The 16,505-nt window shown below is 43.1% G+C and overlaps 1 protein-coding gene across 1 annotated transcript in view; it reads left to right on the forward strand.

Moving 5' to 3' along the window:
• LOC127446903 (low-density lipoprotein receptor-related protein 1B-like) overlaps window positions 1-16,505 on the forward strand; it is a 491,131-nt gene that overhangs the window by 292,769 nt on the left and 181,857 nt on the right. The window contains exons 16-18 of the mRNA XM_051708221.1: window positions 5,854-5,994; window positions 8,258-8,383; window positions 9,783-9,899. Coding sequence (XP_051564181.1) covers window positions 5,854-5,994; window positions 8,258-8,383; window positions 9,783-9,899 — 384 coding nt within the window. The remainder of the gene's footprint in view (window positions 1-5,853; window positions 5,995-8,257; window positions 8,384-9,782; window positions 9,900-16,505) is intronic.

Raw genomic sequence — 16,505 nt, forward strand, 5'->3', positions numbered from 1 at the left:
CGGAAGTTTATTGACTGCATTGTATTAATTATTAATGGATATTACTGCATAAATAAACTTTGTTTTGTTTTGAATACACCTCTGTCATGCTGATGGGATGTCAGTGCTCGGATTCAAGCCTTCATTCATTGTTTTTTTCCCCAAAAATCAATACTCTTTGGATGTCGATTTTCCTAAGAAAACAATCTAATATTGAGACTGTTATACTATCTGGTTATTAGTCCCTGATTCCAGGGTGGTGCCCCGTCAATGTTAATCCTTATTAATATTCTATTGATTTTTAATAATTGATAATTATCTTTGATGATTGTTGAATTTGAATGATCAATAAGCTAGTGTTAATTTTAATGTTTAATCGATGTTAACAATTAATGATTCTTTGATAATTGTTGATTTAAAGGATTAAAAAAAGCTAACATTGATTCTCATCAATGTTCTATTGATTTTAATAATTAATAATTATCTTTGATAATTATTAATTATTGCTAATAACCAAACCCGCTCCTAAACGTAGCGCACTACATTTACTGGAGCGCCATATGAGGTTTTAATGAGTTAGATTCAATTAATTAATTTAAATATTAATGAATAACTAAAGAAATAATTATTAATTATTTCTGATAGTAACACTGATCTAAACAACCAGTAAAGCCCTACAGGGCCATAAATGTCTACGTCGGGGGGTGTCACTCCTAAGGGGAAGACACCGCGAAGACCACACCCCGCCCAGAGAAGGGGGAGGGGGGGTATTTTGAGTGGAAATACGTCACATGGTCTTACTGAGTCTTGTCGGAAGTATGTAATGTGGAGAAGTCCCATGGTAGGTCCTACCTGAGGGGTTAGGAGTTTCTACAAACATGGTGACTGGGGGCAGAGGGGCCTCTGCCCAAGGAAGACGCAGTTTACCGACAGGGAAACGATTTATCGGAAGATATCACATGGGGTCACCTACGGGGAACCAGCACATGTGGAGCACCTACCACAGTACAGGGCCTAATTAGCACACATACTGGGCTGGCAGCGAGTTTCTCCGTAAACTCGTCTGCCACAGGGCTAAGGAGGAAAGTCATCCAGGGATCACAGCTTGTGAACACGACTGGGAGTCAAAAGTGCACATCTTCACCTCAAGGGAGGGGAAAGGTGCAATGCGCAAGTGGTACACCCGGCCAGCTGTCCCGAAACTTACCTGCTCATACCTGACAATACACGGGACGAAACTGGCTCAACCCGGAGATGGTAGAACCTTGCAAAGGTGTTGGGTGTTGCCCAGCCCGCTGCTCTGCAGATGTCTGCCAAAGAGGCGCCACTGGCCAGGGCCCAGGAGGCTGCTACACTCTTAGTAGAGTGGGCTCGTAACCCCATGGGGGGCAGCACGTCCTGAGCATGATATGCCATCATGATGGTGTCAACGACCCACTGGGCGATCCTCTGTTTGAAGACTGCTTCCTTTCCGCTGTCCACCAAAGCAGAAAAAGAGCTGCTCGGAGCTTCTAAAGCTCTGCGTGTGATCCAAATAGATGCATAAAGCACACACCTGACACAGCAATGCCAAAGCTGGGTCTGCCTCCTCCTGGGGCAGCACTTGCAGGTTCACCACCTGATCCCTAAAAGGAGTTGTGGGAACCTTGGGCGCATAGCCCGGTTGGGGTCTCAGGAACACGTTAGAGTAACCTGGACCAAACTCCAGGCACGCTTCACTGACAGAGAACGCCTGCAGGTCCCCTACCCTCTTGATGGAAGTGAGCGCAGTCAGGAGGGCAGTCTTCAAAAAGAGTGCCTTAAGCTCAACTGACTCCAGGGGCTCAAAGGGAGCTACCCGTAGACCCCAAAGGACTACAGAGAGGTCCCATGAGGGGATGAGACACGGTCTGGAGGGATTCAACCTCCTAGCGCCTCTCAGGAACCTGATGATCAAGTCGTGCTTCCCCAAATACTTACCATCCACTGCATCATGATGTGCCAAAATGGTGGCTACATACACCTTCAAGGTGGAGGGGGCAGCCGCCCCTCCAGCCTCTCCTGCAGGAAGGAAAGCACCGATCTGACTGCACATCTCTGGGGGTCTTCGCGACGGGAAGAACACCACATAGCCAACAGACGCCACTTCAAGGCATACAGACGCCTCGTAAAGGGGGCCCTAGTCTGAGTGATCGTGTCTACCACCGCGGGTGGTAAGCCACTTAGGTCTTCTGTGTCCCGTCCAAGGGCCAGACGTGGAGATTCCAGAGGTCTGGTCGTGGGTGCCAGATGGTGCCCCGTCCCTGAGAAAGAAGGTCCTTCCTCAGGGGAATTCGCCAGGGGGGAGGGCTGTCGCGAGGAGCTTGATGTCTGAGAACCACGTCTGGGTGGGCCAGTAGGGTGCTACTAGGATGACCTACTCCTCGTCCTCCCTGACCTTGCACAAGGTCTGTGCAAGTAGGCTCACTGGGGGAAACGTGTATTTGCATAATCCCAGGGGCCAGCTGTGTGCCAGCGCGTCTATACCGAGGAGTGCCTCGGTCAGGGCGTACCAAAGTGAGAGGATTCCCAGGAAGCAAACAGGTCTACCTGTGCTCGACCGAATCGACTCCAAATCAGCTGGACCACCTGGGGGTGGAGTCTCCTCTCTCCCCTGAGCGTAACCTGTCGTGGCAGCATGTCTGCTGCGCTGTTGAGGTTGCCCAGGATGTGAGTGGCTCGCAGGGACTTGAGGCACTGCTGACTCCAGAGGAGGAGACATGCAACAGGAGCATAGACCACCTTGATGGTTGATGTACGCTACCATCGCTGTGTTGTCCGTCCGGAACAACACGTGCTTGACCTGGATCAATGGCCAGAATCTCTGCAGGGCGAGCAGTACTGCCAACAACTCGAGGCAGTTGATGAGCCAACGCAGCCGCGGGCCAGTCCAGGAGCCGGCGGCTGTGTGCCCATTGTATACGGTGCCCCAGCCCGTCTTGGAGGCATCAGTCGTAACCACGTAGGCCTGGAGACCTGCTCTAGGGGAACCCCTGCCCGTAGAAATGCAAGGACGGTCCAAGGGCTTTAGAGGCGGTGACAGATCGGCGTGACGACCATGCAATGTGTCCCGTGGCGCCATGCCCATCTCGGAACTCAAGTCTGAAGCCAGTGCTGAAGCAGTCTCATATGCATCAACCCGAGCGGTGTGGCCACCACTGAGGATGCCATATTCCCCAGGAGCCTCTGAAAAAGTTTCAGTGGAACTGCTGTCTTCTGTCCGAATGCCTTCAGACAGTTCAGCACTGACTGTGCGTGCTTGTTCTTGAGGCGCGCCGTCATCGAGACTGAGTCCAACTCCAAGCCGAGAAAAGAGATGCTCTGAACCGGGGAGAGCTTGCTCTTTTCTCAGTTGACCCCCAGTCAGCTGAGGTGCGTGAGCACCAGGTCCCTGTGTGCACACAACACATCGAGAGTGAGCTAGGATTAGCCAGTCATCGAGATTGAGGATGCGGATGCCCACTTCCCTTAGCAGGGCAAGGGCTGCCTCTGCGACCTTCGTGAAGAAGTGAGGGGACAAGGACAGGCCGAAGGGGAGGACCTTGTACTGGTATGCCCGGCCCTCGAAAGCAAACCGCAGGAAGGTCTGTGTTGAGGTAAGACTGAGATGTGGAAGTTCGCGTCCTTCAGGTCTACCGCTGCGAACCAATCTTGATGCCAGACGCTCGCTAAAATTCCTTTTTGCGTCAGCATCTTGCATGGGAGTCTGTGCAAGGCCCGGTTCAGTACTCGCAGGTTCAAGATTGGCCGCAACCCACCGCCTTTCTTCGGTACGATGAAGTAGGGGCTTTAAAACCCCTTCTTCATCTCGGCCGGAGGGACAGGCCCTATCGCACCCTTCCTTAGAAAGGTAGCGATCTCCGCATGCAAGGTAGCGGCATTCTCTCCCTTCACTGACGTGAAGCGAACGCCACTGAGCCTGAGCGGGCGCCTGGTGAACTGAATCACGTAGCCAAGTCGGACAGTCCAAGCATGGCTGCCAGCTGCACGTTAGGCTGCGACTGGGCAACCGCACCCAAAGGTGGAAGCCCAGTTGAGTCCTCAGTGTCAGACTGGACAGCCCGCTCTCCGATGCTGCAATCGAGAGCTCATCCACTTCATGAGTGCCAAAACGAGATCGCGAACTCGCCCTGAGATGAACCAGCGGTCTGATCCCAGCGGGGCAAACAAGCATACTGGGGAATGGGAGGTCCGTGGGAAGTTACCCGGAGGAGTGGCTCCCATTGCAGTCCCCAAATCGCCCCCAGTGCTAACTGACGCAGCCTCAAACCCGTAAGTAGAAGGACCGAGGCGGGGAGCCGCCGGGGTGGTCTTTCCCTCTAATGAAGAAAAAACCACGACCGCAACGTTGCCATGGTCACGCTCTCGCAGTGAGAACATGACCCCTCCACCCGTGCCTAAGCACGTAAGACCACGATCGTGGCCATCGGAAGCAGAGAGATAACGACCGCAACCAGGAAATACACACAAATGGAGAGGCATCTTTAAAAAGAAGCTCTCCGTTAATGCCACTCTTTTAGAAGGGAAAATATACTCTTTCAGTAGGAAGAATATGCTCTTTTAGCTGCTGAAGCACCCAGGAGCGTTCTCTGCACTTCACCAGTGCAAGAGGGGGAGAAGCCGCTGTAATGCATCGTAAATCCAACAGCTTTTCGAGGTGAATGGATCGGCAGAGTAATTCAGCTCGCTGAACAAAACCGCTCAGCTCCTAAGAGAAAATCTGAATGAGTGGTTGCATACCAGCTCCTTTTATACCTGTATGACCGGGGGAGTGGCATGCAAATTCCACTCGCCAATCCCCATTGGCCTTTTTTTCAAAAAGCAGAGGTATTTGGGGCTACCAAGAGTGACCCCTAGTGTCACTACATCGACACAACGTTGAGTGAGTGACAGATAGGGAACCACCAACTTATCGGCATTGGCAGATGCTGTTCTGAATAATTGAATATTGTATCAGCACACAATTTTGTTGTATTATTGTCTTTTTAAAAACAATTTACTTAAATAAATTAAATTATGTCACATTGTCACTTTTTCGGAAAGTAATATGTGCAAAGTTTTATGTTTTCCCTGTATATATATATATATATATATATATATATATTTATTTTTTTTATTTTTATTTTTTTCTGACATGGTTTGCATGCAGCTATGTCGCATTTCTTGCATTTTAGACAGCTTTGTGTATTAATGCGATTTCTAGATTTGTCACGTCTCAATATTCGCTTGCAGTGTAGGCCTACATGACTGCATTATGTGGAAGGGAAAAGTTTTCAGTTGTATTTGTCAGTAAATAAAAAAATACTATAAAATAATAAAATAAAAATAAAACTATTTATTTATTTGAAAAAGTAACACAGGCATTATAGTGTAAAAAAGAAATATTTTACTCATAGTCTCAGCTTCAGACAGCACGCCCACAGACCACCCAGTGATTCATACTTTTGTTGGAAGCACTTATTCATGACCAGAAATTATACACATATCAACAAATGTTTGTGTTATGTACAGCAGCTCATGGAGACTGCTGCACCATAGTTTAAGTTTCCCCTGCTGGTCTAGTATTGTGGTATCATCTATTTCGTATTTACCCGCCACTAAATTCTATGTAAAAACCAAACACATGATAGTCGGTTGCTTTACAAGTTTGTCAGACAGTATCTAAGTCGGTGTGGTTCTTGGCCAGGATAAGATTGAATGTGGACCAGACTGTATGCCACAAGTCAAAAGTATCGCTTTTGAAAAAAGAATCAAATTGTGTAACACACATAACCCCCAACACTGTGATTTACTATATTTTTCTCACTGAAGCACACAATTCAGTGTTTGTTTTTTTTTTTCTCTCTCTCTGTGTAGACTCTGCAGGTCAAGAGGAGCCCCAGCGGTGCAGAGAAGATGAGTTTCAATGCAGGAACTGGCGCTGTGTACGAGCCAATTGGATTTGTGATGGAGATGATGACTGTTTAGATGGCAGTGATGAGGAGCCTCACATATGCTGTATGTACCTCCCTGACGGGGACATGTAAACCCTGTTGTATCTGCTTTACTGAACCATCAAACACATGTGGGTTCAAGCTGTGTCATTTAGCATGCACATGGTGTAAAATCATTCATGCCTGTGATGTATAAATCAGTACAGATTGTCCTCTTTTTTTGTATTGTATTGTGATATCATTTTATATATAAAATGAAATAAAGCATACAGATTTATATGTTATACAATGTATATTATGTATGATGTGGGGTCCAAATGTCTGAGAGCATTTTTCTTATTCAACACGATTTTATCATTCAAAATTATATTATCAGCATAGTAATTTGATTGAAAAGTTGAAAGGCAGAAGCTATTTATTTTATTTATTTACTACTTTATCTACAGAAATGTTATTGGTTTCTGTAGCTCAATTGGAAGAGAATGGTGCTAGCAATTCCAGGGTCATGGGTTTGGTTTCCAGGGAACAAAAAACTGATCAAAATTGTATACCTTGAATGGACTGTAAGTCACTTTGGATAAACGCATCTGCCAAATGCATACATTTAAATTTACACAAAGTGCAAATAACAATAGTTGCTATTTACACCAAGTGTAAATAGCAAGTAAATGCTATTTGGACCCCAGTGCAAATAGTGGCAGATAGTACTTTCACCCCTATTTAAATACTAGCATTTATTATTGGGGCATGAAGTGTGAAGTGTGTTATTTAGAGTCCCACAGACACCCTACACCGACCTCTACCCCTCTTTCTAATCATAACCTTCCCTTACAAAAATCTGCCATTTTTGCCATTTTACAGTAATCATATTTCAACTATGGTATTTTTTTTTTTTAGTAAAATCTTGGTAAACACAAAATCAACCATGGTTACAACAGTCATGATTACTACAATATTACTATTGTAAAACCATGGTTAATTTTCAAAAGCGTTCGTTTTCTGAGATTTTCACAAAAGTAGGAACAGGATGGGCAGAAAAAATGGACAAAAGATGGAATCGAAATCGGGTCGCTTGCATGCAAAAACATACAGTGTCCACACCGTGTTAACACCGCACATCACTGGAGTGATACTAATGTGGCAGTTTTTTGTAAACTTCTGTGTTTCCACCAGATTATTGAGTTTCAAATAGCTGCACTGTGTGGCATGTGCTATTTACACATGAGTGGAAATAGTCACTCCAAAATAAATAAATAAATAAATAAATAAATAATATAAATAACAATTTTGACAGCATTGCAAATAATGACAGCACTAGCTGGCATGGAGTTTGAAGTTTGTGCAAATCCTAATGTTCCATGTTATCCCAGTATCATTTAGAATATTTCAAAGGGCAACAGACCTTTTGTCCAAAGGAGTTAACAATGCCAAAGTAATACATGTGCTAACTTGATAAGCAATAGTGCTAAATCCTAAATATTTCTGATTCATTTTGCATCAAAGCGTTTAATTGTTTTTAACGTTTCAAAATCCTCAAACTTTTATTTCAAAGTTAAAATTGGATTTTATTTACATTTTTATATCATATTCCTTAAACAAAAGCTTTAAAATCCTTTAAAAAAAAGTATTTTAGCTGTCAGCTTGCAACGTAATCTGTTGATAATTCAGAAGTTGCTAATTGATATCACTGAAAATAAAAAGATAGCAATATATAAAAAAAGGGATTTAAAAGCAGTATTAAAATGTTCTCCCACAAACTGCATCCCATTGCACAATCAGCTCATGAGCTAATCGATAAGATAAGCACCATGTTAAACCATTGGGGGCCAAGTCATTTTTCACTAGGATAAATACTTTAATGTGATGTTCTGCCAGAATTATCAGAATTGCAAAATCAATTTTCTGCTCTGCTGGGATGTCCTATATTTTAATATGCCTGGAACTTTACTGCCTGATTCCACTTGAAACCGGTTTTCCATTTCATCTGTTACACATTGACTGTTGGGGTATCTTGGGCTATGAGTAATAGAGCAAATAGTTGAGGGAAACACAGCCACTACTTTAAATAGACTCAAACGCTTGAGGGCAAACACATACTTTTGAGATAAATGTGAAGCTAGCTCCGGAGAATAGATGAAAAGCAAGCTGAAAAGTGCTGTGTCAAAACAAAAGTCGAGTATTATGCATATGAACCCACTTATCAGCAATACAACAAAACGTAAAAAACAACAAATCAAAACAGGCTCGCAAAGATTTGTTTCGTTCTTAGATATAATAGGTACTATTTTAATTTTTTGACATGCGCTGAAGTTTTTGCTTCTTTTCAGCTAACCACAGTTGCCTGGTTGAACAGTTCAAGTGCCCCAATAACCATTGCATACCTAAGAGGTGGCTTTGTGATGGAACCAATGACTGTGGAGATAACGAGGACGAGTCTAATAAAACATGCTCAGGTAGAACTCTACTCCCTCATACATATTAAACAGATTCCAGTTTAATGCCGATATTTGTGTGGCGTACAGGTGTCCACCTGTGTACATTCTCTATAGTATTCAGAAAGGTAAAAAGGCAAGATTCATTGACACACTTTCTTATGAGAGCATGCTAATAAATTTTATTCTGCATGTAAACGTGTTAGTGAACTTAAGTGAACTGTCTCTCTATGGATTGCAAGTCAGTATCCCCATCCCCTTTTTTACATATTGGAGTAACACCTGGCCTGTTTCCAGCGGTAACACTCTTTCGCTAGTTTAAGTGGTGTAAGATCAATGGAACGGTAAAGGAGATGTGATAAATGCTGTCAACAGTCTGACATCCCTCTGATAAAGCTGACCCTCCAGACACAGACTGCTCAGGCATTTGTTGATTTAGCAGAAGCAGTTTGAGCAAAGTGATGTGGAACACAAGTCTATATACTGAATCGTGAGGAGCTGAAATTGACAGCAGATGGTAATGTGATTAATATTTGATGGATTAAGATGATTCAAAGGAGTTGATGGCTATAAGTAGTATCTTGTGTGTCAATAAAATTTTGATCAGTAAGCAGTGAATTAAATTATTGCCTGGTGTTGAGATAGCTAACTATTTCCTGGTGTCACACATATAGTTTTTTTTTTTTTTTTTTTCTGTTCCATTATCTAAAATCTGAAATTATCTCATCATTTTTTCACAACAGGTTGCTGAGGTCAATGCAATAGGGATTGTTTTCTGACATGGTCTGTTTTTTTTGTTTGTTTTTTTTTTTCTTCCTCAAAATTGCTTAAAGAATTGTTAATTGTAATTTTTAAGTGGTATCAGAATATATATACACTCAGTTATACACTCAATTAGCACTTTATTAGGACGACTATGGTCCTAATAAAGTGCCAAACGTGGTCTTCTGCTGTTATAGCCCATCCGCCTCAAGGTTCAACATGGTGTGCATTCTGAGATGCTATTCTGCTCACTACAATTGTACAGAGTGTTAATATGAGTTACAGCAGCCTTTCTGTCAGCTCGAACCGCTCTGGCCATTCTCCGTTGACTTCTCTCATCAACAAGGCGTTTCCGTCCACAGAACTGCCACTTACTGTTTATTTTTGTTTATTCACCATTCTGAGTAAACTCTAGAGACTGATGTTCTTGAAAATCCCAGGATATCAGCAGTTACAGAAATACTCAAACCAGCCTGTCTGGCACCAACAATCATGCCACGGTTGAAACCACTTAGATACATTTTATTAGGTGTTCCTAATAAAGTTCTCAGTGAGTGTATATAACCTGCAATTCCCATTCCTAGTGGTCATTGCTGTTTAATACTCCAAGTTTCATACATTTAGATTATAATTTTCCCTCTATCATTTTTGTTTTTAGCCCAGCCATGTCGGGCAGGTCAGTTCACCTGTGATAATGGTCGCTGTGTACCTGAGGCATGGCACTGTGATCAAGATGATGATTGTGGAGACATGTCTGATGAGTCCACATCCTGTGGTGAGTCACTGTCCTGCTCAATGTTTCAATGGCAAAGTTGAATGTGGTATAACCAGTGAATGACTAAGCACTGTCATCATAAACTTAGATCAGAGGTTCATGGTGTCTTTTATCCCTTTTTCACTAACACAGTCCTGGAGTTGATGCAGGTGCCAAATAGGGCCCTGTTACATTAAATTAGAAAAGAAAAAAGAAAAAAAAAATAGTGCAATGAAATTACAATGAATTGTGAATACCAGTCACAACCAAGCAAATTACATATAATACAATATAATACAATTATTTGTAAGGGATAGATCAAGTAGCACTAGATCATTAATGTAACAATTGCAGGTAAAAAGCTACAAAAATGGGAGCAATATTTGTAAACAAAGTCAGTAATGTGGCTGTTTTGTTTGTGGACATGTTGCATAGTAACATTGTCAGCAACAACATCATTTTTGCTATTAAGTCAGTGGAAATATGGGCAGGTTCTGAGAGAGATCCGCAAATCCCTTCAGCAAAGCACTTGCTTCAGCATCGGCTGCATTTCAGTGAAAAAGACATATCTCTGCAGCCCACTCTATATTCTGATTATTCTGCCACCGACAACTACATGTCCGTGTTCATGACATGCTAACCGAACACATTCTTTGAATCTGTCCTTGTCGAAGCAAAAAGGAAATGGATATTACACATGGATGCAGAAGCTTTTAAGAGTGCAATGGTAATACAAATCAGAGATTCTCTGATGATAAAAGCTCACCACAACCACATCCAAGACCCTGCAAGCTGACTAAAGGAAATGACACAGGGCGTTGAGAGGAAATGGCTCAGAAACATTACCACTGTGAACTCCCACAGTGAACTGACTATTCAAAACAGAATGTTAATGCAGGGACATGGTAGACAGTACTTCTCTGAAGGGGCTCTGCTTACACATGCAATCTCAGTCAAAAAGTGGCTGTATGTCATGTCTTCCTGAAAGGAGGCAATTAATCCATTTTTATCCTTTAACTAAATGCAATAGTGTAATGACAGTTATGGATAAATTTGAGGAACCTTTTACAAAAAGGTTGTATTTGTTGACCTTATTGTTGACCCTGAGTTAATGTGTTGGGGTTCATGAACTAAAAATTAAAAATATTTTTAACAGCATTTATTAATGTTCGGTAATGGTAATTTATAAAAAAGTTTTTATGTTAGTTCACAATGCATTAACTAATGTTAATGTATACAATTTTCAATTAAAATAAAAATAAAAAAAATGAGTTAGTATATGCTGAAATTATAATTTACCAAGATTAACCTTTAACCAAGAATAACAATCAACTGTTGTTATTTTTTCCTTTTTTTTTTCTTTTCTTTTTTTTTTCATTTGGTGACAGTAGTGGCACTAGTATTTTATTTTTTAATGTTTTGTTGCATGGTTGTCATCAGTGGTGGCTATGTTTTCTCTTCCATACTGCTCTCAGATGCACACTCCATTTCTGTATCGCACATTGGCGGCCCACTCTCTGTTCCTGTGAAATCACAAAATAAAATACAAGCACAAAAGTGAAACTCTGCCTGTGCTGCCATTTGTGTATCATGCAGTGCAGAAACGAGGCCCCTTTCTGCTGTTCTGTCACCAAATGCTGCAAATTGCTCCAAGTGCCATTGTTCCAGTTACCTCTGCTGTGTCTTAGGCTGCTTCAGTACACTCTCGCACAAACACTCACAGTGTATGCAGTAATTAGAGTGCACGCCTGACTTCACTTAATCGTGATCAAGCTGGGCTGAAAGGCATGGAGCTCCTCTGCTTCCCATGACTGCACTGCGCACAACAAACCTGAAGCATAATGTCTCATAGCATTCTGTAGCTAATTACCATTTTCTCAATAGTCTGAAGGCTTTTTCTAGATTTACTAGTGGTATTATTTATTTATTTTACAATGCTGTAAAATACATGGCGGCCGGGGGCAGAGAGGGCCCTGCCCAAGGGAGATGCGGGTCTGCCGACAGGGAGACCGTATCGTGGAAAATACATCACAGGGGGTTACCTGAGTAATCGGCTCCTGTGGAGCACCTATCCCAGTACAGGGCATATTAGTACCCGTAGTGGGTCTGGCTGCGAATTCCTCCGCCGAATTCGCGAGCCACGGGGCTAGGGAGGAAGGACATCCTGGGTCCATGACTTTGTGAACTCGTCTAGGGGAAAAGCGCACGCTTTCGCCTCAGGGAAGAGGAAAGGTACTATACGATAGCGATACACCCGGCCAGTTGTTCCGTATTACCAAACTCTACCTGTTCGTACCTGACAAAACACGGGACAAAACCGGCTCAACCCGGAGATTGTAAAATCTCGCAAAGGTATTGGGTGTAGCCCAGCCTGCTGCTCTGCAGATGTCTGCTTGAGAGGTGCCATGGGCCAGTGTCCATGAGGGTGCCACACTCCTAGTAGAGTGTGCTCGTATTCCCAAAGGGGCGGGCATGGCCTGGGCCTGTTATGCCAGAGCGATGGCATCCACGATCCAGTGGGCAAGGCTCTGTTTGAAGACAGCGTTCCCTTTCTGCTGTCTGCCGAAGCAGACAAAGAGCTGCTCAGAGCGTCTAAAGCTCTGTGTGTGATCCAAGTAGGTGTGCAAAGCATGCAACGGACACAGCAACGACAGGGTTGGGTCTGCCTCCTTCTGGGGCAGCACTTGCAGGCTCACCACCTGATCCCTGAAGGGGGTCGTGGGAACCTTGGGCACATAGCCCGGCCGGGGTCTCAGGATCACGTGAGAATCTGCCGGACGGAACTCCAGGCAAGTGTCGCTGACAGAAAACGCTTGCAGGTCCCCAACACTCTTGATGGAGGTGAGCGCAATCAGGAGGGCCATCTTCAAGGAGAGGGCTTTCAACTCGACTGACTCTAGCGGCTCAAAGGGGGCTCCGCGAAGGCCCAGGAGGACTGCGGAGAGATCCCATGAGGGGAAGAGGCATGACCTGGGAAAATGCAGCTTCCGGGCACCTCTGAGGAACCTGATGATCAAGTCATGCTTCCCTAGGGACTTACCGTCCACTGTGTCGTGGTGGGCCGCTATAGCAGCTACATATACCTTCAAGGTGGAGGGGGACAGCCACCCCTTCAGCCTCTCCTGCAGGAAGGAAAGCACTGACCCAATTGCGCATCTCTGGGGGTCTTCGGCATGGGAAGAACACCAATTCGCGAACAAGCGCCACTTCAGGGCATAAAGCTGTCTCGTAGAGGGAGCTCTGGCCTGAGTGATCATGTCTGCCACTGCTGGTGGTAGGCCACTTAGGTCTTCCGCATCCCATCCAAGGGCCAGACGTGGAGGTTCCAGAGGTCTGGGTGCGGGTGCCAGATGGTGCCCCGTACCTGAGAAAGAAGGTCCTTCTTCAGGGGAATCTGCCAGGGAGGTGCTGTCGTGAGGAGTGTGAGGTCCAAGAACCAAGTCTGGGTGGGCCAATATGGGGCCACGAGAGTGACTCGTTCCTCGTCCTCCCTGACCTTGCACAGGGTCTGTGCAAGTAGGCTCACTGGGGGGAACGCTTATTTGTGCAGCCCCCGGGGCCAGCTGTGTGCCAGTGTGTCTGTCCCAAGGGGGCCTCCTGTCAGGGAATACCAGAGTGGGCAGTGGGAGGGTTCCTGGGAAGCAGCCCAGTCGAGTCCTCAGTGTCTGACATCGCCAGTGCGCTCTCCGATGCAGCGATCGAAGACTCATCCTGCTCGCAGGCCCCGAAAGAGACGTCAAGCTGGCCATGAGGTGGGCTGGTCTCATTTCGGAACCGGACGGGAGCAAACGAGCATGCTGTGGAACGGGAGGTCCACGGGGAATTACCCGGCGAGGCCGCGCCCATTGAACTACCCAAATCTCCTCCAGCGTTAGCCGGCCCGGCCTCATACCTGTGGGTAGAAGGCACAGCGTGGGGGGTGGCTAGAGTGGCTTTCCCTCTTCGGAAGAAGGAAAACTGTGACCGCAACGTTGCCATGGTCGTATTCTCGCAATGAGAAAATATACTCTTTAGCAGGAATATACACACTTTTAGCTTTGTCGAAGCACCCAGGAGCAAAATCTGCACTCGTCGTGCAGAAGGAGAGAAAGCCGCTGGAAATGCACCATATATCCAACAGCATACGCTTCTTAAGAGGTGAATGGAACAGCAGTAGTATTCAGCTCACTGATAGTACAACCGCTCGGCTCCAAAGAAAAAATCTGAATGAGAGTGGGCATTCCTTCTCCTTTTATACCCGTATTTCCGGGGAAGTGGCATGCAAATTCCACCCGCCAATTCTCATTGGCCTTTTCTCAAAAGAATAGAGGTGTTCGGGGCTCTCAAGAGCGACCCCTAGTGTCACTACATCGACACAATGTCGAGTGAGTGACAGAAGGGGAACATCAACTATCCCAATTGTGCCCTTGTGCAAGGCTCTTAACCCAAGATTACTTGACATGAATAATTAGTGATGCTTTTTAAGAATCAATTAGACAGTTTGCATTAATTATATATATATATATATATATATATATATATATATATATATATATATATATATATATATATATATATTACTTGCATAATGTTATTGATACTACAATGCAAACTGATTCTGCCCCAAACTCACACCATTGGTTGAATGCATTTGTTGCTGTGTTGGGCTGGATGACCACTCAGACAAACCAAACCTACAAATGGGTTACTTATAGTTAACTTTGCATAAACTGGGATTAATATAAAATGGTGGAAAGGAGAAAGTGTGCGAACATGTGAATTTGTGAATTCTCCCCATAGTTTGTCTATCTTGAGATGTCATTTTGCACATGTAATTTGTTAATTTAGCCCACCCTTTGTTTAGATATAATGCTGTCTGATAAATTTTACAGAATGTCATTTTAGTATGTTCCTTGGATATCAGTTTTCTCAGTGTAGATCTACTACATAGAAAACAATAGAATTTGACTTTGAAACATAAATCTTAGGTATATCGCATATCGTCGTCATGTTTAAAAAAGTTTTTCCACAAATGGTATTTTTCCTCAATATCATGCAGCCCTAGTAGTCCATTCTTAACCTGTTTATTCTTAAAAAAAAATAATAATAAAAAAAAAAAAAAAATCAGGCTAATATTTAATGTGGTGGACCAGCAAATATGGGAAATGTGTCTTATTATGTAGCCTATGAGGAAATATTGTTATTTTGCCTATATTACCAGACTGATGTTCTCACATTTTCTTAAAACCAACATTTTGAATATTATCCTCCTTTTAATATGTCCCTACCAACTTTCAAACCAAACCTATGCCCTTGTAACAGTAACTGTAGTATTTTGATGAAAACTGTTCTTACCTTGCTAATTTTTTGTAAGGGAAGGAATTAATCATATCACAGGATATATGTTATATTAATAGGTAATAACAGGTTTTGTCCAGGCAGAATTTAACAAATGGTTGATGGTATTAGTTGTATAGTAAAGACTTTTAACATTTTTAATTTTATGGATTTCTGGTTATATATTCATGAATATGATTCTCAACACTGGCAACCTTGGAACAATTCCAGACAGAAATGTATTATAATGTAAGAGATATGAACTTGAACTGTTGCTGTCTACCACACAGATACGTAATAAAGTGTTTTTTTTTTGTGTTTTTTTTTTTGTTTTTTTTCAAAAAATATTTCACTGGCAAGAGTTATTGCCCTGCCATTTCTCTGTTCATAGTTGAACCTGATCTGTTGTGAAAACTGAATCTCTGAAAATAGTAATTGCCAAAGTCAAGGGACTGGAACATTCTGTTGTGAAATTTAGTGGTGGGATTTACCGCTGTCACCAATAACAGCTACACATTCTGGGATTAAATGCTAAAATATATATATTTTTTATTCTTTTGCCTCGACTGTAATCTTGATTTGTGTGTGAGAATGTGTTTGGGGGTGGGAGATAGTTTTCTAAAACTAATTTTCTCAGGGAAGCACTTGGGATCTGTTATTTCTAAAATCTCACCTGCTCAGTTTATTGCTGTGCATGTTTTGGATATATCACCTAGTGGAGCAGAATAACATCTAAAAGCAGTGAATGATGCCTGCACACATACTCATCGATTTTAAAATTGTTTAATTTATTATCTGTTTAAACAAAATTACTATGATATGGATGTCATTTAATGACTGTTTGATTTTTCTGTCATGAAGTACTTAAAAATGCTCATTTACAAAGTGTCCTAAGCACAAAAAAGGTGTGCAGTTTCTGCAAACGGAATTGCAAAAACTGTTTTCAAACAGTTTTCTTGAACACTCCCCCGTCTTCCATTGGTCAATCAAACAGTCAGTTGTGGCATTGTGGAAACAAATTTCTCGGTCATGTAGTGATCAATAAAGATTCTATTCAGTTTTTTTAAGTGAATAAATGCCTGTAAATGTGAAAATAGTAAATGTCATGTCCACATGCATGCTGCCTGGTAAACTGTGCGTGGGAGTTTTTTGTTTTGTTTTTTTGGCAGAGCTAAGATACACTTTAAAGAGAACCAAACAGATGTTGTTTCTCCACTCCATATGCTGTCACTATTTCTGAACTCTTGTGGGTTAATTCACGAACAGGTTTGCCACAGTTCAAGAAGCCTTTCTTCATAAACTTGTACAGAT

Source organism: Myxocyprinus asiaticus, chromosome 10, assembly GCF_019703515.2.
Source record: "Myxocyprinus asiaticus isolate MX2 ecotype Aquarium Trade chromosome 10, UBuf_Myxa_2, whole genome shotgun sequence".
In the NCBI taxonomy this organism is placed as follows: Eukaryota; Metazoa; Chordata; class Actinopteri; order Cypriniformes; family Catostomidae; genus Myxocyprinus; species Myxocyprinus asiaticus.